At 50.3% G+C, this 25,008-nt stretch overlaps 1 protein-coding gene across 2 annotated transcripts in view; it reads right to left on the bottom strand.

Moving 5' to 3' along the window:
• CCL1 (C-C motif chemokine ligand 1) overlaps window positions 1-25,008 on the bottom strand; it is a 48,106-nt gene continuing 23,098 nt past the window's right edge. The window contains exons 3-12 of one of the 2 annotated variants that reach the window (XM_084982583.1): window positions 17,656-17,775; window positions 16,026-16,243; window positions 14,607-15,139; window positions 14,332-14,375; window positions 12,852-12,988; window positions 12,435-12,624; window positions 5,998-6,137; window positions 3,372-4,769; window positions 1,573-1,687; window positions 1-408 (exon numbers count right to left, since the gene is read on the bottom strand). In XM_084982583.1, coding sequence (XP_084838709.1) covers window positions 315-408; window positions 1,573-1,687; window positions 3,372-3,447 — 285 coding nt within the window. In that variant the 5' untranslated portion in view covers window positions 3,448-4,769; window positions 5,998-6,137; window positions 12,435-12,624; ... (3 more) ...; window positions 16,026-16,243; window positions 17,656-17,775 and the 3' untranslated portion in view covers window positions 1-314. 2 annotated transcript variants of the gene reach the window in all.

The raw sequence follows: 25,008 nt of genomic DNA, 5'->3' as shown, positions 1-25,008 counted from the left end.
TGAGAGGTGTGTGTCATTTATTGGCTCCTACAGACAAGAAGTCAGTTCCCCTGGCACCAGGTCCAACACGTCTCCCTCCCCGCCCCAATGCCAATCAACTTTGCACCCTGAAATCCCTGTGGGGTCCAAGAGGCACAGGGAGGCAGAGGTGGAAGATTCTAGAATTTAAATAAATAAAGTGCAGCAACATAGCTTATTAGGACCTAGAAAACCCTCCAAGTGTGACCCAGCAAAGTTGGGGCAGAAAGACTGGTATAGGGTTGGGTGTTGAAGGGACAGGTGAAGCCACGTGGTGTCCAGAGTCCAGGATGGAATCAACTCGGGCAGGGCTTTATTCTTTTGAAATAAGCCCGAACCCATGGCTTTGTCTGCAAGACACAGGTCTGGCGGCCTCCGATCAGCTTCAATCTGTGGGCAGAGAACAAAGGAGGGGCTGAGTCACCTCCTGGGGACCATACACAAGTCGCCTCTCTCCCAAACTCGGTGGGGTGGGGGGAGCTTTTTTCAAGTTTTATTAAAGTAGAGCTAATTTACGGGACTGTGATCATTTCTGCTGTACAACAAAGTGACCCAGTCCCACACACACACACATCCATTCTCTCCCATGCTTTTCCCACCTAGACTGTCACAGAATGCTGGGTGGGGTTCTCCGTGTTATACTTTTAAAATTATGTCTCCTGGACCCCTTTTGTAAAGAGTACAGTTCAGTGTATCAAGGTGGAGCGTAGGCTGCCGGCATTCTGCGGACTTGCTGGTGTGGAAACTTCCCCTCTGGGACTCACTCTGAGGGCCCATCGGCTTCACCTTTTCCTATGTCTGGGTCCGCCTGGGACTCTTAGCCATTGCTTTGGCAGGGAGGGGTATTTTCTGACCTGCTTACCTCCTAAACTATTGGCTATTGTCCAAAACCCTAGATCACGTTTGTCTTTAATTTTCTGTAAGACCTTGGGCACATGTCTCTGATTCCAGGAACCTCAGTTTTCATGATAAGGAAAAGGTGCGCCCCAAGAAAGTGAGCTGGGCTCATACCCAAGACTGTGGTATAGACACTGAGTAGTGAGTCTAAGGTACCTCACTGGAGCTTGGTAGCAACCACGGGATGCAGCTATCCTGTTTGCACCACTTCACAGGAATGGGAGGAGTCAGGAGGGCAGAGGAGTGCCCAGATAATGCGGTGCAGAAGAGTTAACCTGCTCAGAGTCACCCAAGACTCTATAGGTTCGCAAATCCAGAGGCAGGAACTGAGCCCCTCACTCTTACCATCGCACAATAGTGCCTAGAACGTTTCGGCTCTGCACATGCAATATGAAGATATGATACTCAGGCATAAAATATCAAGCTACAGTACTTGGCCCCTTAGAGCGCCAAGAACGCGGCACTGCAGGAATACAGGTGCTCCCCCTAGCGTCGTCTCTGGGTTCTGCACCCACATTTGGGCGGCCTCGCTGTCTGGCTCAAAACCCTTAATCTGGTGGAAGATCGCCACCTAGTGTCTGCCATTCGATTTCCAAGTGGGCCGTTTTTGTTCTCTCTTAGAAGGAAGTTGGGGTTTAACAGAGAGAGACCACTCACATCAGGCTTTTTTGGTAGGGGCAGGTGGAGCTGGTGTTCCGGTAACACTGGATCTTCTGCAGGGAAATCCTCTTCTCCACAAATGTGTAACAACAATTGGAGGACGACACATGCACTAGAAGAGAAACACAAAAATGGTTTGCCTTCATTTCTCAACCTGAACATAAATCCATTCATCCAGGAATTGGGGGGGGGGAGCAACATTTGGAAACAGGCCCAGGCTTTGGGACTGTATCCAGAGGGCCCTGGTGCTGCTGTCTCATCGGCCACCTAGTTCTGTTTTTGGTACAGTTGGGACCCTGGGATCAGATCCCAGCTCCCCGCAAATGAGCTGTGTGGCTTTGATTAAAAGGAGCCTTCCCCTGGATCCCAGACCTCCCTGCTGTAAAACAAGACTTTTTTTTTTTGTTATTTTTATGCCCATACCCATGGCATATGGAAGTTCTCAGGCCAGGGACTGAATCCCAGCCGCAGATGCAACCTATGCTGCAGCTGCAGCAGCACCAGATCCTTTAACCCACTACTCCAGGCCAGGGAGCAAACCCACATCTCCACAGCCACCTGATCCTTAACCCCCTGCACCATGGCAGAAGCTCCAAAATGAGATTTTAAAACTGATTTCTGAAGGCTCTTCCAGTTCTGGCCTCCCACTGCTAGTGTATGGTTCCGCCCTCATATTCAGGTCCAGGAGTTTTGGATCTGACCAGACTCACCAGGCTCTCAGAACAGAACAGGGTCTGGGGGCCTGATGAGTCCAGTTCACCCAGGACAACTCTGGTCCACCACCTGGGACAGAATTAGGCAGTGAACACAGAGTTCAAATGGATGAAAAGACCAGGGAAGGAGTTCCCGTTGTGGCACAGTGGTTAACGAATCCGACTAAGAACCATGAGGTTTCAGGTTCAGTCCCTGGCCTTGCTCAGTGGGTTAAGGATCCGGTGTTGCTGTGAGCTGTGGTGTAGGTCGCAGACGCAGCTTGGATCCTGCGTTGCTGTGGCTCTGGCGTAGGCTGGCAGCTACAGCTCCGATTAGACCCCTAGCCTGGGAACTTCCATATGCCACAGGAGTGGCCCAAAAAATGGCAAAAAGACAAAAAAAAAAAAAAAAAAAAAAAAAAAGACCAGGGAAGAACTTCCAGGAACTAATCAGCTCCCCCACCCCCACCTTTCCAGAACCCCCTCCACCCCAGTCCCCAATTCCCCGTCTGCCAGTTTGCAACCCTGTCCCACACCCCCCCCCCCAAATTTACATTCCAATCCTGGCTCCTTCCTCCTACTTTGACTTATTACAAAGCCCCTTTCATGTGTCTGTGATTAGGCCAGTATCCTCTTTAGAGCCGTGGGGAGTGGACATTATGAAACCCATCTTACTGATGGAGAAGCCAGAGTTTGGGAGGGGGGAAAGTGACTTTTCCAAGTTTAGCCAATTGTTAGAGCACCAGGTATCGGCATCAGACTCTGCCTGTTATCAGTTACACCACAGTCAGTCCCTCCTCTGGACCTCAGGCCTCCAGCTTGGTCTAAATGACCTCACCACTCCCTTCTATCAGCCCTCAGGATCTGCACCAGACGGGGCCCCTTTGGCTGAAGCTCATGGCTCAGTGGTCTGTGCTGGCCCCAGCCTCCTACAGGGGCCCCCCCGATCCAAGTCCTTCCTGTCCCCTCTTCGAGGCTAATCCTTCCTAGAGGAATGGAGATGGAGTCAGTGAGCTCAGAAAGAGCCTGGTCCCCAGCCCCAGAGCACCTGCTTGCACCTCTGCCCTCCCCGAGAACAAACAAAATGACCGCAGTCACACTCACTGCTCTTGCTGTCCACCTCCTGTAGCCACAGGCCACCGAGCAGCAGGCACACCAGAACCACGGTGATGGGCTTCATCTCAGGATGTCCAGCTCAGGCCTCCCTGGAGGGGTGTTGGTGAGTCTGGTGAAGCGAAGTGCTCTCCCCTGGCCCATCCTGCAGCGCCCAGGCCTTTTATTAGAAGACCCGGCAGGGGTTTCCCAGGCCCCAGTGCAGAGGTGGGGAAGTCACAGGAAGAAGAGATGGTTACTCACGGCCAGTGACCACATGGAAAACTCTTGCCCCACCTCTCCTGGTTGGTGTGAGAAGCGTAGGAAAACTTCCCCAGTCGCAGGAGATAAGGATCTCGAGAGGCTGCATAGAAACTGTCCCAGCTGAGTGGGACGCCGAGAGAGGTGAGAGAGAGGAAGTCGCCTGTCTGTGGCTCCTCTGACCCCACGTCGTTTCCATCCAGGGATGGAGCTACGGTCCCCGGAACATGGCCGGACAGAAGCGCTCTGGACCAGCCAGCCCTGAGATGCATCTGGGTTTGCATCCCAGCTCCGCAAATCAGCAGAGGCACAAACTCTTCCGAGTCACATCTGCCATGCAAAATGGAAAGAGCAGCTCACGTCTCCCGGGTGTGCAATGCACACGCCATAAGATCTGCTGTGTCAAGGGCCTGGTCCAGAGGGATGCTGTTTCCATGCTTTCAGTCACTCCCACCCTTTTCATCAGTTCGCCCGGGTCTCTGTCCTTGGTTAGCCTCAGGGAAGACAGCTACCGGTAGATGCAAGCCATTGCTCTTCGACTCACAAATAAGGAAGAAGTCACCGTTCTGTGTAAGGACAGCAGTAAATGTGCCATGTGGGGGCCCCGGGGGAGACCTGGGAGCTTCCCACAGGGGCAAGGCCCCCCGGAGGGAGGTTCTTCAAGCAGAGTCTTCTGCAGAAAGGGCCAAAGAGGGAAGGGACAGGCCAGTAGAGAAAGCAGCTCGTGTAAGGGCAGCGAGGCGTGAGGGAGAATGCCCGGAGCGAGGAAATGGCTGGAGAGCTGGGGGATTGCCCAGCGATCCGGTGGCCAGGTCACGGAGGTGTTGTGTGCAGGGAGTGCGTAGAATAAGCAGCACACAGTAGGTGCTCGGGAAACCAAGAGCTGGGCCGTATCTGTCTATGACAATCCCAAGGCCAATGTCATGGCCTTCCTTGGTCCACGGGGTGGAGTCCAAGCTGCCCACCTGGCCATTCGTGGCTCCTCGCAGGATGCCTCCATGGATTTGGGCCTGTTGCAATAGCTGCCCTTCTCTGAACATGTCACATGCTTTCCTATCGCGACGGTTTGCTTCCACCGTGACCTCCACCTGCAGAGCCCATCTCACTGTCTCCCTCTGTGAATTTTCTACCCATTTCTAACGCTGTTGTCTGCAGAAAGACCTTTTGTTAGCCCCCGCAGTCAGGCATTCAGCCTTCTTTCAAGCCCCCCTGTGCCTGGGTCTCATATCCTGGCAACCCCTCCATTCTTTTTTTTTCTTTTTTTTTTTTTTTTGTCTTTTTGGGGCCACACCCAAAGCATATGGAGGTTCCCAGGCTAGGGGTCCAATCAGAGCTGTAGCCATTGGCCTACCCCATAGCCACAGCAACCAGGGATCTGAGCCACGTCTGTGACTTGCACCACAGCTCACAGCAATGCCGGATTCTTAACCCACTGGGCGAAGCCAGGGATCGAACCTGCATCCTCATGGATGCTGGTCAGATTGGTTTCCACTGAGCCACCACGGGAACTCCCAAGCCCTCCATTCTAACACCTGCGTGATCCTGGCCTGTTGGAGTTGAAAGGCCCCTTGAAGACTGCCAGCAACAGTGGCCCTGGAAGTGTTCTGGAGAGCTCTGCGGGGGGAACGGCAAATATCGTTGCCCCTGTTTCAGATGCAGCATCGAAACATACGTGCCTGGACATGTTGGGGGGGAAACTCCAGGTAATTCAGGCAGCAGCAGATACGCGCCTGGTATTCCCTCTTCCTATCACAGCTGGGGAAGGAGCCTCAGGAAGCAGAAACTAACTTTGCCAAGGTCAGACTGAGACTTCCTGGCACAGATGGAACGGTGGACACCGAGGCCTCTGGTCCCCTGACGGCCACCTGCAGTTAGTTGCCCCTGAGAGCACCTTTGGGGAAGGACCACAGCCCACGGCTGCCTTGCTCCATCACGTTCCCAGCATCTGGCAGCTGCTTCCAGAAACGAACCTGGAGCAGGAGAAATCACCCAGCCACCGTGGCCGTTTTCCCATTCTCTTGGTCCTCAGAGTCTGCTGCTTATTTTTCCCTTGGCTGTGGTTTGAACGGAGTCCCAAAGGGAAGGAGCTAAAAGGATGTGGTCGATTGGCCAAATGTAATTGGTCCTTTAGAGGCACTTGGGACAGAGAGAGGGGCAAGGCGGCCCCCCGGGAAATTCTTTGCCCTCCCCTCCTCCCAGGGAGGCTGTCCAGCCCACTCGACAGGAGGATGGGGCTGCCCCTCCAGCAGCTCCCTTGCCCCCCTCCCCTCACGGTGGCCACCACCAGGCCGGGACAGGAAAAGAGGAGCCAGAAAGACTTAGTCATGCCGCCCCCCTCCCAGCTCCCACGGCCCCAGAAGGAACAGGCTGGCAGTACCTGTTGGGCAGAAACCCGGGGCTGCACACAGGGACCTCACCCACCGCAACTCCATCTGCTCCTCTCCAGGTGCGGCACAAAGCCCGGGCCAAGTACTAACTCAGTGAAAGAGTCGTGCCCTTGAACGAGATGGGTCAGACCTGTATAGACAGATGGAGAGATAAAAATTGCTCCCAGCGGCAACGCTGAACCAAGGGCTCTGTGAACAACCAACCCTTGTCTTAGTTAGAAGTTTGGAAACCAGTTAAGTTTTGGTAGAAAGGTTTTCTTATGAGTCATCTTTTGTGCAGTGGGGACCCATTTACTGAGGAGGGTAGAGGCCAGGAGGAGCAAAAGCGGTGTGGGTTCATCTTTTGTTTTGTTTTTTGTTGTTTTTTTTTGTTTTGTTTGTTTGTTTTGTCTTTTTGTCTTTTCTAGGGCCGCACTCAGGGCATGTGGAGGTTCCCAGGCTAGGGGTCTACTTGGAGCTGTAGCCGCCGGCCTATGCCAGAGCCACAGCCACGCGGGATCCGAGCCTCTTCTGCAACCTATACCACAGCTCACGGCAACGCTGGATCCTTAACCCACTGAGCAAGGCCAGGGATCGAACCCACAACCTCATGATTCCTAGTCGGATTCATTAACCACTGAGCCACCACGGGAACTCTGAAAACTCTTAATTTTAATACAAAAAAATGTACCTCTCTTTTCTTTTAGAGTCAACATTTTGTGTTATCTTGTTTAAAAAACTTTTCCCTTCTCCAAAGTTCAAACGCTATTTATATTAAGCTTTATTAGTCAAAGTTTTAAGGACTTATTTTTAACATTTAACGGTCTGAGGTTGACATTAAATTGGATGCAGGGATCCGATTTAATCTTTTCTTCTGTATGGACTGCCATTTTTCCAAGTCTATTTTTTGAATGAGGTGACATTCAAACCACACCACGTACCATCGTGTCACACACACGTGGTTCTCCCTCTGGGCTTTCTTTTCATTGGCCGTCATGTTTATCACAGCCTTGACATTGCGAGTTATGGTGTCTGGCTAAGTTCCTCTCTCTCTCTCTCTCTTTTGTTTTTTGTTTTGTTTGTTTTTGGTTTTTGTTTTCCGACCAGCAATGTTCTGGCTATTTTCACCCTTTTAGTTTTTTCATCGAATTTGGAGCCATATTGTCAAATTCCAGGGAAATCTCTGTTGGGCACCAGGCTATGCTCTTTCCATGTGCCGGCTCATCAAACCCTCACCACTGCTTGATGGAGGTCAGTGTTATTTTCCCCATGCTACCCCTGAGATGCACGGAGATGGGCTGCTGGCTGACAGCTACAAAGCACTCGCTCTTCTGCCTGCTCCCAGCACCCAGCTCACCCAGGCAGCACCGTGGACGCAGTGATAAGCCCAAGACCACAAAGCCTGGTTTGTCTGCAGAGTCACTTGCAGTGCCTGCTGTCACTTTGCTGACAAGTCTGGTGACAGCAGAAACCATGCAGGTTTCCAAGTCTAAGCGGACCACCTAAGTCAGCTCATTCTCAATGATTAAACAAAACAAAACAAACAGAAGCCTGACACCTGGAGATGCTTCATATTTGAAGAAGAAGGCAGGCAGGCGGGCAGGGGGGCTCCATGATAAGGGAGAGGAGAGGAGTGTGTGTGTGTGTGTGTGTGTGTGTGTGTGTGTGTGTGTGTGTGTGTTGGTATACCCATCAGAGCAAACGCCTTGTGTCTGGATTATCACATCCATTCTATGTTTCAGTTCTTGAAGAGAAGGAGGTTATTAACCAAGAAGTTTAAATGATTTTACAGGTCATTCAATTCTCTCTTCTCTTAGTTCATGGGGGGTAATATTGAAAGTAATTCCTTTGCAAGGAAGGTTCTTTTGAGCAAAATATAGAAAGAGTGCAGGCTCTTCATACTGACCCAATAGCTTTAGCATCCCTAGGGAACTTGTTAGAAAAGCACATTTTGCCCCCCAACCCCAGTCCTACTGAGTTTTATCACAGGGGGTGAGGTCAGTAATGTCTGTATCAACAAGCACCCCCCTCCAAGTGATCCTGGGGCTCCTGAGGGTTGAGGACCACTGATGCCAACCATTTCTCACAGCACCCAACATAGTTGATTCTCGATGAGCCCTAGCAATATTGGCCAAAGGTCCCAGAGCAAGTTCACAGAAAGACTTGGCCTTGGTCGGTCTCTGGTCCAACTGATTCTAGACAACTTTTCTCCCCACATGGAGTCTTATCTCCTAGGAGCACGATCTGCACAACTGGAAAGAGTAGGTGCAAGGTCAGACATTGAGGTTAAGCAGCGAATAGCTGGAAATATTTGGCCATATTCAAGTTTAGGGCTGAGAAGGAGAGCAGGGCTGAGCCTTGGGCTGGTGAGGCACCATGAACTTTTCTTAGTTTGTCATCTGAGACTGAGGCTGGGAGGCTGGCCAAGTTCCACCTACACTGGCATTCTTTTTGCTTTTTCTCTTTTGGCTGAACTGAGGGCATGCCGAAGTTCCCAGGCCAGGGATGGAACCCGAGCCACAGCAGCCACACCAGTGACGATGCCACATCCTTAACTGCTAGGCCACCAGGGAACTCCCCCACTGGTATTCTTATAGGTGCCCTGTCTGTGTACACAGCCCCTTGTACCTAGGAGTTGCTAAGGGTCCATCATCCACGAGTGGGTTAAACCTCTATGGTGGTTGTCAGGCTGGCTCAGATTGGGTTTATCTTTTATACTACAGATAGCCTTGGGACCTGCAATTTTTATTATAGCATCATTAAAGTCGGCACAAAAAACAAATCGCTGATAGTCAGATCTCTCCCAAAGAACCCTTCGCTTCTCATTTTCCATTATTTAACTCTCTGTCAGCAAATCTTCATCTCATCCCATTCACAGGGAACCCTTAGTTGTGTGCGTTTCTTTTCCACTGACTTTATCATAAATATTGTCTGTGATGCTTCCTTGTCTTCATAATTGCCATTGTGATGGCTGCAAAACATTCCCTCCGATTGAGATGACATAATTTAATTGCAGATATTTATCTGGATTTCCGCTGTTTCCTAAATAATAATATTGTGACAACTTTTCTGTAAGTCACATTTTCTTCTTGTTGGTGGGCTTTCTTTCATTTCCCAAAGTGGAAAAAGAGTCTGAACACATCTGACTACTGGAGCAACAGAAAAAATATCCCCCCCAAATTTAACAGTTTCTTTATTAGTGACAATCTAAATACACCTGCTTTATAAGAAGCAGTCCACTGGAGTTCCCTGGTGGCACAGGGAGTTAAGGATGTGGCATTGTCACTGAAGTGGCTTGGATTGGTGCTGAGGCACAGGTTTGATTCCTGGCCCAGGGAATTTCCATATGCCAAAAAATAAAACGAAATTAAATTAAATTAAATTAATAAGTGGTCCTCAGCACTTATTCCTCTCCTCTCTTCAATTTTTTTTTTCCGATTAAGTGAGAATGCCAGTTTACCGTATTATTGGTGCAATTTTCCTTTTTGTAAATCCTAGATCCTTTCCTCTTTCCAAAGACAGCTGGTCAAACTGGCTTCAGAGAGAATTCATGTCAGTTAGGGTGGGCATGTATGTGGCGCCTACTGGGTATCTATGGTTGTGTGTGTCTGCATACATGTATGAGTCTGAGTATCCGACCTCCTTTGGGTGGGCATCTGCTTCCATGTTTATACCTCAGAGAACCCACGTGTTGTATATGTCTGTGGTTCTGCTATAGACACCGTGTTTCTGAGCATGTATTTCCTTGGAATGCGGTCATGTGTATATGTGAAAAAACTAGCGTGGGTTCGTGGATGTCATGTAGGAACAAAATCAAACACAGACCCCTTGCGTTTTCACACAATTCTTTCATCTGCGCCTTCCTGCGTAGCTCTGCTGACATAGGGAATGAATCACTGAATTCCAAATAACAATGAAATGTTTCAAAGGGTTGGGGCTGTTGGGAAAAAAGCTGACAGATCCTACAAGGCTCTACTTTTCATGTAGAAAATAGATAAAGCCTCAGTGGGCTGGGACTTTGAAAACCATTTATCAAGCGAGGGATGCTGCCCGGGCCACATACCACCACCCCCTCACCCCACCTGTCCACACCTCTGTCCTCTGAGTCTAAGATGGAGATCAGAAGAAAGGATGCTGGGGAAAGGGGAAGAAGATGATGCTCACAGGAAGGGCTCAGAAGATGTGGTCCCCTGTCGGAAAAGGAGTGGAGGAGACCTCGGTCCTGGGCCCAGAGCCCCAGTCTCTTCCCAGACCCTGAAATAGATAATGAAGCCTCCTAATCATAAGTTATTTTGCCCCCATGACACAGGTCTTTCCAAAACTCTGCCTTGACTAGAGGTAAAACCTTACAGGTCATGGCTGACTATATTCAGTTTGGGACTAGACCGCTCTTAAAACCATGGGGTCAGGGGTGAAAAGAGAGTCGAAGGTCTTCATGGAGCAGAGGGAGCTGGAAATCACTGGGACAAATCTGTAGATTTCAAACACACACACACACACACACACGTTATCCAAACAACTCTTACCCCAAGCTATGAAATAGATGGGGGGTGGGCAGACTGCCCACACCCCCTCTCTGGACCCTGCCGAGGGGCTCCTGGAGTATGTCCACACACCTTGGAGCCCCCCCCTCCAGGTGAAAACCATGCTTCTAGATGACCTCAGAGTCCCCACCAGCACTGCCACTCTCTAAGGTTAAGCCACAGCTTCCAAGCAGCAACAGAGCAGCTAACAGTTATTGGAAGTTTCCTGTACTCCAGGTTCTGTGCTTAGTTCTTGATACACCATCTCATTCTGGCCTCAGCTGTTCTCCGGAGAAGTCCCTAGCAGCGCTGTTAGGATCCCCGCCGCACAGTTGAGGAATATAAGGCCTGATGCAAGGATATCGGGCACTATAAGAAACCCTCCCCTCATTCATTCAGCCTGGACCTGATGGAACTGAGCAGAAAACCTACATTGTCTGGGTCTAGAATCAGGGGCTTTACACCCTGAAAAGCCTCCCAGTTTTGAGAGTTAAGTGGCATCTTTGGAATTTTTTTTGTTTTTTGCCTTTTTTTTTTTTTTTTTAAGAGCCGCACCTGTGGCATATGGAATTTCCCAGGCTAGGGGTAGAATCGGAGCTATAGCTGCTGGCCTATGCCACAGCCACAGCAATGTGGGATCCGAGCTGCGTCTGCAACCTACACCACAGCCCACGGCAACGCCAGATCCCCAGCCCACTGATTGAGGCCAGGGATCGAACTCGCATCTTCATGGGTCCTAGTCAGGTTCATTAATCACTGAGCCACGAAGGGACCTCTGCATCTTTGGAATTTTAAGTTCCCAGTTCCCCAACCATAGACCCTGTGACAGCTTTTTTAAATTTTTTGTTTTTCTTGGTTTTGTTTTGCTTTATTTTTAAGTAGAGGTATGGGAGTGGCCCCCCAATTCTCCTTAATCTCTTATCTAAATTCCTCTGTGATTGGGACAAACAAACAGATCCCAGAGATAACTGTCTATGCTGAGTATCGAGCCACTGACGTTGATGGCAACCAGGGCTGCTGGGGAAGGTTGCTCCTGCAGGCATTTGTTTCATGATGGGACGACGTGGGCATGGAACCAGGAAGTAGCATCTGATACCTCTCTCTCTGATACCTGCCTTGTTTAACAGGCACAGCACCCCAGCGAAGGGGGCATAATCATTCCCATGGCATGACCACACAACGAAGGCTCAGAGAAAATTTGCTGGAGAGGCCCCCCGGTCAGAAAAGGCAGAACCAGGATTTGAACCCAGCATCTCTGACCTTCCATCCCACCACACGAGGCCTTGGGAAGAGTGGGTCCTTGCTCTTCTTCAGAGCCTTCGGCAAACTCCCCGAATTCCTTCCTTGCCTGCTTCCATCATGGCCCTGTAACCAGCTCCTCCGATGCCTGTCGCCCTGTCTGTTTCCTCTGCTACCTGGAGAGCCTGGATGGCAGCGTGTGAATACACAAGGTACCCTTGGGAATGAGCAGCCTGGTCCAAATTACCCAGACCTCTGAGGCGCGGAGAACCCCCGCAACCTGCCCGTTGAAACTGGACTCCAGGCGTCGAGAACCCCCTCGAGCCCCTGGAGAGTCACACTTCCTCCCTCCCACACATGGCAGCCTTCTTCAGTCTCTGGGGAATCCCAGGGCAACTTTTGGCCTCTCAGTGGGTGCCCAGGAGCCAAATTTCCCCCCAAAGTTGACTGAGCCAGAGGACATTCGACTTCTCCCAGTTGGACCAAATGACACACCGGACAGTGTGTTTGAAAGCCTGGGATCTGGAGTCAGCCAGACACGGGTTTGAGTCCTGGCTCTGCCTGCTGATGTGATTGGGAGCAAATTCCTCAACCTCCCTGAGCCCCCCAAGAGGAAACAGTTACTAACTAATCGTGACCACATAGTTATGTTTTGAGAGTCAAGTCAGATAATGCATGGAAAATACTTAGCACAAGGCCTGGCTCAGAGCAGGTGCTCAGAAGGAGTCGGGGCTTGAAGGTGGAGCCTGCCCTCTCTCCGAGGCTCAGGAGCAGCCGGCAAAGGAGGAGTCCGCGGTCAGAGTGGAGCAGAGAGCTTCTCCTCTTGGTGGTGGAGGAGGGGGCAGGAAGGGACGCCCAATGCTGAGTCAGTGGGAGCTGGGGAGGGGACAGTGACTCAGACAGACGTTCCTACTCAAAGACGCGGCCCCAATATTAACCACAGGAAGCAGATAGGAGTTTAGGCAGAAGGGTCTTTCCACAGTGGAAACCCATGGCCAGGGTGCTAGGGAGGCGGAAAGAGGATGCCAGGGTGGGCAGGGGGAGGAAAAGATGAAAATTCAGCCTAGAGAATAGAGAGCCGAGGGGCATCTCTCCCACCGCACCACAGAGCCAGGTCCAGGAAGATGAAAAGAGCAAGCTGCCCGGGACCAGGAAGCTCCAGTTCCCCTAGAATGTCCTTTCTGCTTTAATCCTAGATCTTGTCTTCATGGTCCGAGGCCGGAGAACCTTTGCGGAAAGCCTTGAAAAAAGAAAGGAACTTGGAGTGACTGAGCCCCTGCGCTGCCCGCCCCCCGCCCCCAGGGCTGGAGCTTTATAATGAGTTTACCTCCAGATGCCTCTCATCTAGGGGTGTGGATGCGTGTGTGTGCGCGTGCGCATGCGCACTTCTTAGGGTCGAATCAGAGCTGTAGCTGCGGGCCTACACCACAGCCACAGCAGGACCAGATCAGCACCGTGTCTGCAGTGTGGATTCTTAACCCACCGGGCGAGGCCAGGGATCGAACTGGCAACCTCATGGATATTAGTCTGAGCCACAACAGGAACTCCTCTAGATGCCTCTCTTCCATGAGCACACCCTAACAATGCGGGTCAGAACCCCCGTTGCATATCTGGGAGCCCAGGTGAAAGAGACCACACCAGCTGGATAGCGGCAGAGGCAGATTCGAACCCAGACCTGTCTGGGCTTTTCCTTCCAGGCAGGTAGCACCACCCTTAAGCCCTGGGTTCAAGTTCACACATCTGCCAGCTGCTCCTCTGTCTGGGTCTCAGTTCCCCCGGCTGTAGACCAAAGAGAGAAGTGGCCCCTATCCACAGGGCGTGGTGAGGACTAGAGGCACTTTCGCTGAGCCTGGCACAGAATTGACGCTCCAGTTCTATCCGCTGTGGAGCTTGTATTCTTCTTAAGAAAAGCCACTCCTCAGGAGCGTGGCAAAAAGCACAGCTGTCCCCACCCCACACAGGCTGCAGAGGAGAAAGCACCGGGCGAGGGGTCCAACACCTGAGCTCAGAACCCAGCTCCACACTTGGCCGGGGGTGTAAAGTGCAGAGCTGGGCTTTGAACACTTTCCTTGACCTTGGACACATCACTAAGACGTCTCTGAACCTCAGTGTCCCGTCTCTAGGATGCGGATAGCGATGCCACCGACAGGGCCATGCTATGGTGGCACATCGTGTGGAGGACAGCCCCTAGCATATGGTTCAGAGGGGAGCAGAGACCAGGAGGCTGGGACTGGAATTTCCCTGCGGTGGGAGAGACTGGTGAGAAGCTGTGGGCTGCGCAAAGGGGAGGGGAAGGGGCGCGGAGGAAGGTTCCGATGCCCAGAAAGATCCAAACCCAACTACCAAACCAAGGTGGGCCTTTCCCCAGCCACAGAGAGAGATTCTGATATGCACGGAGCAAAGATGGCTGGGAATGTTACAGGGCTGGGGTTTTTACCCTGGGCTGTCACTTTCTGCTGAAGGCGGCCACCAAGGAGCTGACTGCCCACAGAGACCTTCCGGCTGTGTGCCCCGGGGGAAGTTGCCCACCCTCTCTGTTCCTTCTCTTTTTGGATGTCGGCCCTAGGAGAAAGTGATGCTCACCAAACTCCCGGGCGGGAGGGACGACAAGGAGGAGGAATCGACTGCTGGAAAAAAAAGAGAGAGAAGACCTCAGCGAAGAACCATTCCCCTCCACCCCACCCCACCCCCGCCACCCCAGGGCATTCACTGGTTTCTCCCTGCCTTGGCCTCTGGCTGGGGGCGGGGGCTGGAGGACTTCACAGGAAGGTGTGGCGGAGGAAGACCAAGCCACAGAGACCAAAATTAGCAAGAAGGTGTGGCAGGGAAACCCTGTGTGGGTGCAGCTGTGCCCTCACCTAACGGCACAGTGAGAGCAGCGCTATAGCAGGGAAAGGTGAGTGGGCCCCGTGCTCCTCTCTTGCCAGGCTTTCCGAGGGGTCCAGGTGGAACCAGCATGGGCTGGGGAGGGGAGCGGTGTGAAAGAGCTGGGATAATAAATAGTCCAGCTGTGTGGCCGTAGGTGAGGCTTGAACTTCCTGAGTGTTGATTTGCTCATCTCTGAAATGGGATGATTAAAAACGACTACACTGAGCAGGAGGGCTGCCAAAACTCTGCCTCTGTCCACCGATGCTGCATAGAAACATTCCGGGCCAAGGAGCAAAACAAACAAACCAAAAAATAGCTTTATTGCTTTGCCAGGCAAAGGAGGCCCCAGCAGGCTAATGCCCTAAAGACTGTGCCCTCCTTTGGGAGAGAATAGGAGGTGGTTTTATAGTTTGGGAGCGGAAAAAAGTGCTGCCACTAAGGATCAAGGTAGAGGCAAGCTTGTATTCTTCTTCAAAGCTGGTGTTTGGTGCCCTTGGACTGGTTCTGGCGGTCCTCCTTTTTTCTGGAAGGAAGAATGTTTCAAGTTGTTGCCGTCTTTCATTTGTTGGGGTTTTAGTTCTGCAGAAGAGCTCAAACGCATGGTTCTGTCTATCCTTTGAGGAGGGACCACCCCCCTGTCCCCAGCCTGCTGCACTATTGGTTCTTTTCTTTTCTTTTTTTTTCTTTTGGCTGCACCCATAGGCCCGTGGACGTTCCCAAGCCAGGGATCTAACCCACGCTGCAGCAGCATCCCGAGCCACAGTAGTGACAATGCCATGTCTTTAACCCGCTAAGCTACAGGGGAGCTCCTGCACTATCATCTCTTGACGGCTCCTCCCTGGTCTCTGCCTCCTCTCCCTTCCCTGATGAGCAACTCTTTGAACCCGCTCTTTGGAACTCAGGGAAGGTCATGGAGGCTGAAGCTTTTCCCCTAAACACAGAAAAGCTTGTGTGCCCAGGAGCCCCACAGGGCGCTGCTCAGTTTCACTTGAGAGGAGAATATACAGCTATAAGGATAGTACCTACTGGTCCATGCCAGAGGGCATGGTATTTCATTATGCACTTCAACCTGCCACGCCAATGACTTCACCCCCATCTAGAGAGAAGGGAACAGCTCAGAGTGGTTGAGGGATTTATCCAAGTCACAGAGCTGGCAAACAGCAAGCCAGGTGTCAGACCCTGGGTCTCTGGGGCTCTGTGCATGCTTTAGAGGCTGGCCTACAGGACCTGAGGAATTGTGATGTAGTCTCCCCTCCAAAGTTCCTCCCACGGGCCATACTCCAACCTCAGTGGTGGCTGGGCTCCCTCCTTGGCCCAGATCAGGGACCCGGGCTTCTCAGGGCAGACCCCTGCCCCAGAGGCTGCCAGTGGAGAAGCCAGGCCTGTGATCTATTTGCTCTTGAGCCCACCTGCTCCTGGCCAGGGCACCTCAATCTGACTCCACACACCCACTCTGGTGACAGATACTCAGGCAGGTCATCTAACAGGAAGTAGACAACTGAGAATGAACTTCCTATCTGTCGTCTTGCACCCAGGTCACTTGAAATGCCGCTTCTTCTGTCCGCTGGTGTGTTGAAGCAGGAGATCATGGCAGGGCAGTGAACGCAGAAAGAATCCAGTTGAGGTGCTGAAGCCAAAAGCATATGGGGAAGTTTCACTCTAGAGACTACTCGTACCCTAACCCTCCCCAGAGAAAGCAGGCAGCCCTGGTCTTTTCTGCTGGGTCTTGTTCCCTCCCTAAGATGTTGCAAGGATGCTTTGAGATGTAGCAAGAAAGGGAATAGACTTTCCCCTACACCCCCACCATGTGCCAGGTGCTGCAAGAAAAGCTGGACGTGAGCCCTTTCATCTAAGCAGCAACCTGGAGAGCAGGCATGAAATTTCCCCAGGAGAAAGGAAGCAGTGAGATGCAAAGATCGCCAGTGTGCCAAAGGCCACCAGTTGGCAACAGACAGCGTGTTCTGTCTGAATTCAATGCACCTTTCCTTTTTAAAAAAATTTTTCTAGGAGTTCCCGTCATGGCTCAGTAGTTAACGAATCCGACTAGGAACCATGAGGTTGTGGGTTCGATCCCTGGCCTTGCTCATTGTGTTAAGGGTCCCACGTTGCTGTGAGCTGTGGTGCAGCTCGCAGATACAGCTTGGATCCCAAGTTGCTGTGGCTCTGGTGTAGGCCAGTGGCTACAGCTCCAATTCGACCCCTAGTCTGGGAATGTCCATATGTTGCGGGTGCGGCCCTAAAAGGATGAAAAAAAAATGGATTCAAGAGAGGATGGAAGAAAGGAATTGAAGACAGTGAATATAGACAACTACCTGCAGAGCTTACCTTTCTCTTAATACCTGAAAGGGCTGCCACATTGGCGGGTGGGCAAAATAGAAAATTTATAGTCATACTGTACAGAGCAAGCTAATGCTGAACTTCCAATCTTCCTCACGGGCAGGTAGAGAACTCCTTCGCTAAGAAAAGAATTTTCTATGTGTAGAGCCCACCCAGACCCCTCTTCTCAGTCACCCAGGACCTGCTGAACTTGACCCAAATGAGTCTGATTCCATAGCAGTCGGAGCTGGAAAGATCGCTTCCATAGATCAACAAGTTTCATATCATTACAGAGAGTTTTTATCAGCCTCTCAGTGTGCAGTTGTTCAAAGTTCTGAATTTAAGCAGGGTTCTTACTGCGTCTTTTCTCAAGAGGGTTGCCATCTCCAGTAGGCTTTGCAGAACATCTGCAATTACCCAGAAAGGATTCTCCTTATGGCCACACTGCAGCTCCCACTGAGAGCTCTTAATGACGCCAAGATGTGAGCCCAAGCCTTCGCATTTCAAGTATCTTTTCTACTACGAAACACTGCCTTTTGAGGTTTTTTTTTTTTTTTGAGGTCTTTGGGGAGGTAACCCGTAATTGACACGTTTTCCTATAGCTTACTCTGAACTCCAGCCCTGTGTCCCCCTCTAGAGTCTCCAGATAAATCATGGCAGCTAGAAGGGCAGAATGGAATTTTTACAACCACGGGAAAGGACAATTTTTTTAAACCATCTCACCTTGAAAGAACCGGGAACTCAATCATTCCAGACAGATCTGGTCCCCAAGAATCTGTTAGATCCCAAGATCTGATCATTTGGGCTGATAAAAGTCGTCCTGTCCACAGTGGAATGTCCAGGCTGATAAAGAACACACGTCACCAGTATCAGGGCTGTTTGTTTGCTTGGGTTCTTTTTCTTTTTTTTTAAAGGTCATTGTTTAAAGGTAGCCCCCTATGGGAAAGAAGGCCTGAGAAGTCTGTTGAATGCTTTAAGCCTGTGACATTTAGGCATTAAATGCTATTTGAAAGCGCTCTCTCTACTTTGGTCTCTATATTAGCCCCTGTCTCTCTCTCCTTCTCTTTCTTTCTCTCTGTCTCTCTCTCTCTGCCGTCCCCAGTTGCTTTATAGGGAAAAAAGGGTGGCATTTAAATAATATATGATTTCTTTATTATACATGATTGAACTTTTAAAAGTATAATAATAACTTTAAGTTGTTTGGGGGGTGCTTTCTGATGCCTGGGGCTCCCACCCTAAGGCTCCCCTCTCCCTACTCACTGAACTCACTGAAACTAGAACAGATGGGGGGCTGACCTCCCATCACAAGCATTGACCAAAGGAGTTGCCAATATTCCCAGGGTGGGGGGGGGGGCAGGAGGGATGAGCTCGCAAGCCAAAATAACAAGACGATTGAGAAGCACAAACATGTCAGTAGGAAACAGAGTTGTCTTTCAAGGACCGGAGGCCAAGGTTGGAAAGAGGACTAGGATGCCAGCATTGTGGGAAGGGGAGGTTGGGGGCTAGCATCGTTACCAAGCAAAAACCACATATCAGGTACTGGATACACTGCTACAGGAGTCATCTTGCTTACTGCGAACCATCATCCTTCGACATAAGACTTTGCCGCTACCAACTTGGCAGTGAGAAGCCAAGGCTCAGAATGGCCAAATTGTGTCCTTGTTGAAGAACAATGCAATTTAAAAATACCACCGCTGAGTTTTTAAGCTAGACCACAAGTCTGGGACATCCAGGTTCAAGTTACCACCTGGTTGTGTGAACTTGACCATTCACTTAACTTCTCTGACTTCAACTTGATCTTTTGCAGGACGGATAACTCGGAGTTCCTGCTGTGGCACCGTGGGTCAAGAATCTGACTTCAGTGGCTCAGGTCACTGCAGAGGCACGGGTTCGATTCCTGGCCTGGCCCAGTGGGTTAAAGGATCTGGCACAGATTCAGCCACTGGCCTGGAAACTTCCTATACTGCAGGTGCAGCCATAAAGAAGAAAAGAAGAAGACGACGGGTACCTAATTCATCAGGTTGTGGTGAGAGCACAGTGCGTTTAGAACAGCTCCTGACACTTTAACCTCATGCTCTATAAAGACTGGTTATTTCCATTATCCACCCCCATATATTCCCTTTAACAGTCTATCCTTTGTTAAAGATAATAATTGCCTCTCTTCTCATTCAAATAACAACCAATTGGAGCTGTTACTTTTGCTTCTTCAACAGGAGGTCTACCCTTATGTACAGAAGGGAAGAAATAGACTGAGTTCTGAAATCAAACCCCAGCCCTTTAGCAGAGGGCTCCAACTGAGAGCATCCGCCCTCACTTCGGAAAAGAGCTCCCTCCGTGTGTTCAGAACACAGACATTGTCACAGAGAGGATCCCATGCCCACCTCTTATCTTATCCAGAAAAAGTCTCGGGCGAAGATTGAAATATAAAACCTTGATAAGTACTTTCTTAACTCATTGGCTATCGACACAATGGAATATTGTAAAAGCCTCAGAACTTATCAATTCAAATAAGGCATTAAAACACACACACACACATACACACACACACACGCGCGCGTGTACATACATATGTACACACACACACACACACACAGAGGCATTTTTGAAAAGGTTAATTGCAAAAAGTACAAAACAGCGGGCAGCCCACAATGCAGCTGTGGGAAATACGACTGTCCGTGAGTATGTACAAAGGTGAGAAGATACAGGAACATGTGTGACTATCCAGAGGTTATGGTTGTAGTCCTTTCAATGGGAACGTAAAACACTGAAGAATAGAACTATGTTATACATGTATATCAAAAAATCGTACCAATGCAAATCTAACTCATTTTTCTTTTGCAGGAAAAGTGCAAAACATCGAAGAGTAGAGCTGTGTTGTGTATTTATATTTAAAAAAAATCTGGAGTTCCCTTCGTGTCTTGCTGGATAACAAATCTAACTAGGAACCATGAGGTTGTGGGTTCGATCCCTGGCCTCGCTCAGTGAGTTGAGGATCCAGCGTTGCCGTGAGCTGTGGTGTAGGTCGCAGATGTGGCTTGGATCTGGCGTTGCTGTGGCTGTGGTGTAAGCCGGCGTCTACAGCTCCAATTTGACCCCTAGCCTGGGAACCTACATGTGCTGCTGATGCGGCCCTAGAAAAGACAAAAAAAAAAAAAAATCACCTCAAGCAAATCTAACTCATTTTTCTCTTGCAGGAGATTAAGACCTAGGTAGATTTAGATGTAAAAATATAAAACATCACCTACCTACACAGCTGTAGAAACTTATAGAAAGACCATGGGATCCATAAGCATCACTGAATAGGAAGCTGTGGCTCATCACGAAGCCCTCTGTGATTGACCTGCTCTGTGCCAAGGACTTTACAGAGTTTCCTATGGAAGCCCTATGTTATCCCCACAATGTAAGTATCTTATCCCCATACAGATGGGGACGTGAAGCTCAGAGAAACAAAGTGACCTGCCCAGCATCACACAGCTTGTGGGCGTGGCTTCCACCTCCCCACACCGTGATAAGCATCAGTGATAGGCATGGTTGGACGCAAGATCTGTGGGTTTGCAGGTTTCTCTCAATTGGCCTCAAGCCTCCACAACAGTCTCTTTGCAGGACAGCCCATCCCCTCCCCTTATTAGAAATGTGACTCCCTCCCGCTTCCCTGCCTGAGCGCCAATGGGCAGGCATCACGCCTTTCTCATCACGGATGCTGGGCCAGGCAGGAGGAAACCCTCCAGGAACAAGAGAGACAAGAATTCCCAAGTCTTCGCCGCCCGCTCTTCCGTGACACCGTGACCCTGAGTTAGCACGAAGGTGCCTGCCACACACCGGCAGTCCCACCTCTGCAGCCGTGAGTGGTGGAAATGCCATTCTAGCCACAGACTCTGTCGTCTGTGATTGACAACTGATGACTGATGCGAGTGGAATTTCTGAAGGAGGGAACAAGATAATACCGGAGAGAGTATCAGAAATAAACACGGAAAAATGAGATCTCTTCCTCCGAAGCAGGCTTTGGCCTGGAAATTACGCTGGGCCAACCTGGTCAGTGCCTGACCAGGGTCGAATATGAAACATGTTCAAATTAAGCATTGAAGAAGTATTTGTTAAAGGGATGGATGAATTATGATTATTTCCTGTATGCACACACGTTTGGCTTGCTAATTGCACAGGCATACTGAAATTAGCATGCCCCAGACTTAATTCATCACCTCCCCTTTTGTGCCCAAACCATCTTCCCATCCTATATTCTCTCGCATCAGTGTAGGAAGCTTGGTCCATTGGTTGTCCCACCAGAACCTAACCTGCCACCCTTGATTCCTTCCTCGCCCTCATCAGCCCCATCTCACCAGTCACTGAGTCCTGGTCATTCTCTCTCTTAAGTAACGCTGCATCTCACCGTCTCTTCTCCATCCTGGAGGCTGTGATCTTGGTTAATAGGAAACATAGGAACTGAGATCTTAAGCTCAGGAGCCAGACTGCCTGGACAGCCATTCGCTAGCTTGTGCCCATTGGCAGATCCCTCATCCTCTGGGAGCCCTCAGTTTTCTCACCTGTAAAATGGGGACGGCATAGTACCCACCTAAGAGGATTATAATGAGAATTAAACGGGGCAGGCGGGTCACCCTCCCCCTGACCTTAATACAAGATCCTATTGGCCAGTCCCCCTGATGCAAATCATGACTTTTTCTTCCCAAAAGAGCCAGAGGATCCATCTGAGGGGCAATTCTGCTCTGCACTCATGGTCTCCAGTGGAACGACCCTGCTTTGAGGAGTCAGAAAATCCCATAATACCCGTAAAAACCAGTTACGTAGCTTCCCTCACAGCTTCAGTATCCTCATCCCCAAATATCACTAGACCTGGTTGTGCATTGGGGATTAAATGTGTGGAGCCCTTAGCCCGGGACCTGGCTTCTCTTCCTCTCCCTCCCCGCTTCTCAGAGGCAAGGGGAAGGGGCAGGGGATGGGGGATGAAGCCGGCTCAGTCTCTGGGAGGAAGGATCCTGAGCAGTGGAGAAAATGAAGGCGGCCCCTGATGAGTCAGCAGCCCATCTTGGGAACACACCTTGTTTCATCGAGACACCCCAAAGGAGCCACCCACGCCGCAGAGCAGGGGTTCCTGATGCCAGCCATTCATCGGAAGCCAAGGCAGAACTGGTCAAATGCCAGCTTCCATTGCCCACCACACGTTATTCTGGAAATCCCTGTGTGGCAGCCCTGGGCATCGGCATTTAAATGTGTGTCCTGGCTGATCCCAGGGAAGCTTGCCCAGAGATTTTGGCTTGGGTTAGTAAGAGTCCCAGAAGGCTCCTTTCTGAACCTACCCCCCTGGCTGTTTTCTGGGTCAAGAAAAAGTGGCAGAAATGGGCAATATTTACATTTATTTCAAGACAAAAAGTAAAGCCTAGAAGTTTTGAAAAACCCAGGGGAGAAGATGCCCAAGAATCCCAGCTTTGTGCCTCTGGCCTCTCGGCTCCCAGTAGTACATGGTTAAGAGGCCCGGACACACACGGGCAGGGCTGGCATGCGGCTGGGATGGCTCTAGGGTAATTTGGAGCAGCAGGGAAGCTTTTCTCGGGCCTGGAACAGCATAGTTTCTCAGCTGCCTGATGTGCCTCTTCCATCTTGGTCCCGGGTGAAATGGTATTTGAGAAGTCAGTCCGGAGCCTGAGCTCATGATGGGGCTTAGGTGTCGTGAAAGGATTTGGGGCGGGGGGGGGTGAGGGGTTCTAGAGACCCCACCGTTCCTATTCTTCAGATCACATGGAACCTTAGATGATGCCACAGGTCAAGATGAGGAAGGTCTGACAGTTACGGAAAAGGTACTGGTTCTTTCCAATTTTGATTGGGTATCAAGTACTGGGCTAAGCCGTGTGTGTGCGTGCGTGTGTGTGTGTGTGTGTGTACACACGTGTGTATGTATATATGAAAAATATGTATTTTCTATAAATGTATGTATATGCATATGCATATGTATGTGTATATAACGTGTATTTATATGTGTGTGCATATGTGTGTAATAGGTGTAATGCATGTAATATATGTGGATGCATGTAAATGTGTGTTTTGTGTGTATGTATATAGACAGTCATATCCCCTACGTGTCCATGTACACACACTTCTGTGTGTTTGTGTGCATATGTATGCAGTGGAGAGGGACAGAGAATATGTGTGTAGCATGTGCACCCTTACAGTAACCCTCATCGTCAGCCCATTTTAAAATTAGGGAAACTGAGGCGCAGAGAGCTCAGTTAACTTGCCAAGGTCACAAAGCCAGATTTGTCTCCAAGTGCTGACGGCCGTGAAACCCATGCTCTTTCTACACTGTCTCCTCTCCGAAAAACAAAGCATAAATATACACGTGGCAGCTCGGGCTCCCTGAAATGTTTCTTCTGAATTTTGCCTGCCTTGATTCTAGGCGTCCCCAACCTGCGTCTGGTCAAACCCAAGGGGTGGGGGAAGGAGGAGGCAGCTTCCACTGGGCACAGCCAGGCGGCCCAGGTGTGCCAGCACAAGGGGCCAGGGAACCAATCCCCAGTGAGCTGCCCAAGGACCTCAGTCCCCCCTTCCAACCCTTCTCCGTCTGCCCACATTAGAGAGCCGCCTAGTCTGTAACAGAATGTTTAGACTCCCATGTGTGGGTTCAAGAGACAGTGTTTACTCTCAGAAATATGGAGCAATGACTCCCTTTTAGTTTCCACTGTAACTTTGCATGTTACAAATTGCCTCTTTGCAGACTTTAAATAAGGCCTGACTCACCAATGATTATCAAACAGAGGTGTTTGTTTGTTTGTTTTTTCCTACAATATCCTGTGGTCACTTACTGCTCTCTGGCATTTTCATAATCTTAGTCATCATCCGTTTTGCCTCTCTGGCCTGAGGTGCACACAGCAAAGTGTCTTACTCAGTAACCCAGCTGCTGGCAACATCCGCAGGAGGGTGGTTTCCGGCTGTACAGGTGGGGACACCACTTCGTGCCTGGGTGCCCACTGGACCAGAAGTTCCATGGAGGCAGAGTCAGGGTTTGAAGGTCTTAAAGGCTCAGGGGCTCCAGGACCTAGCATGGTGCTTGGTACACATTTGGCACTTAATATTTGTTGGATGAATAATGGATGGATGGATGAGGGTTGGGAGATCATGTTGTAAATATCCAAAGCAGGATCTGACCCCAGGTCTGCGACTCTGAAATCCATATTCTCTCTGCTGTATTTTGCAATCTTATCGTTCTATTTTGTTTTCTCTCATCCTTTTTCTTCCGTCACACTTTTCAAAATGTGTGTGTGCCATTTATGTAGCTGGGAGGAGATTTGCATTTTCAAAGTTCATGTGTTAGTTTCCAAGTCAAGGGTTTCTCACGCGTGCCATTTCTCTGGGCTTTCACTTTTCACTTTTGATTATCATATTCAGAGTTTTGCGCTTCTCTAGGGAGTGACAGGGGGTGGGGATGGGGGTGAGGGGACAGTCAGGACAGTCAGACATGGGCAATGGCCCATCCCTGGGCTGTTGCTCTGAGGGCGCCTAGGCGTCCATGTGCTTCATTGGCATGGACAGCAGGCTCAGCAGAGACCTTCTCTGCCAGCATCCCACCATACCTCCCACTTGTGGGATGGATGACACGTTGGCTGTATTAATCAGGACAGGCTGAGATATGCCATGGTACCCAGGAGCCCCAAATCTCATTGGCGTATAACGAACAATAGTCAATTGCTTGTTCATGGTGCAAGTCCAGCAGGGGAACTTCCAAGGGTTCTGCTCCACTCTCACCCCCAGGCAGGTGGAGCAGCCGCCATCTGGAACACCCACAGGTATCATGATGGAGGGAGGAAGAACTTTACGGGGTCTTACACCAGCAACTAGATACACTTGACCCAGAAATAACGTATGTCACTTCCACTCATGTCCTGATGGCCAGAGCCATTCATGGGATCTCCCCCACCCACAAGGAAGCCGGGAAATGCAGTGCCACCAAGAGCCCAGGAAGGAGAGCCAGAAATAATTAATCGATGAATACTAACAACGATACATCTGCCAAGACCACATTTCATGTTAAAACCCTTCCCAGCTTTCCTTCACCACCAATCAAGTGTG

Source organism: Sus scrofa, chromosome 12 (genome assembly GCF_054392235.1).
Source record: "Sus scrofa isolate SSC_HxYL_T2T_F1_AM1 chromosome 12, Sscrofa_HxYL_maternal_Yorkshire_Landrace_v2.0, whole genome shotgun sequence".
Taxonomy (NCBI): Eukaryota; Metazoa; Chordata; class Mammalia; order Artiodactyla; family Suidae; genus Sus; species Sus scrofa.
This window is presented reverse-complemented; position numbering and strand designations above follow the sequence as displayed.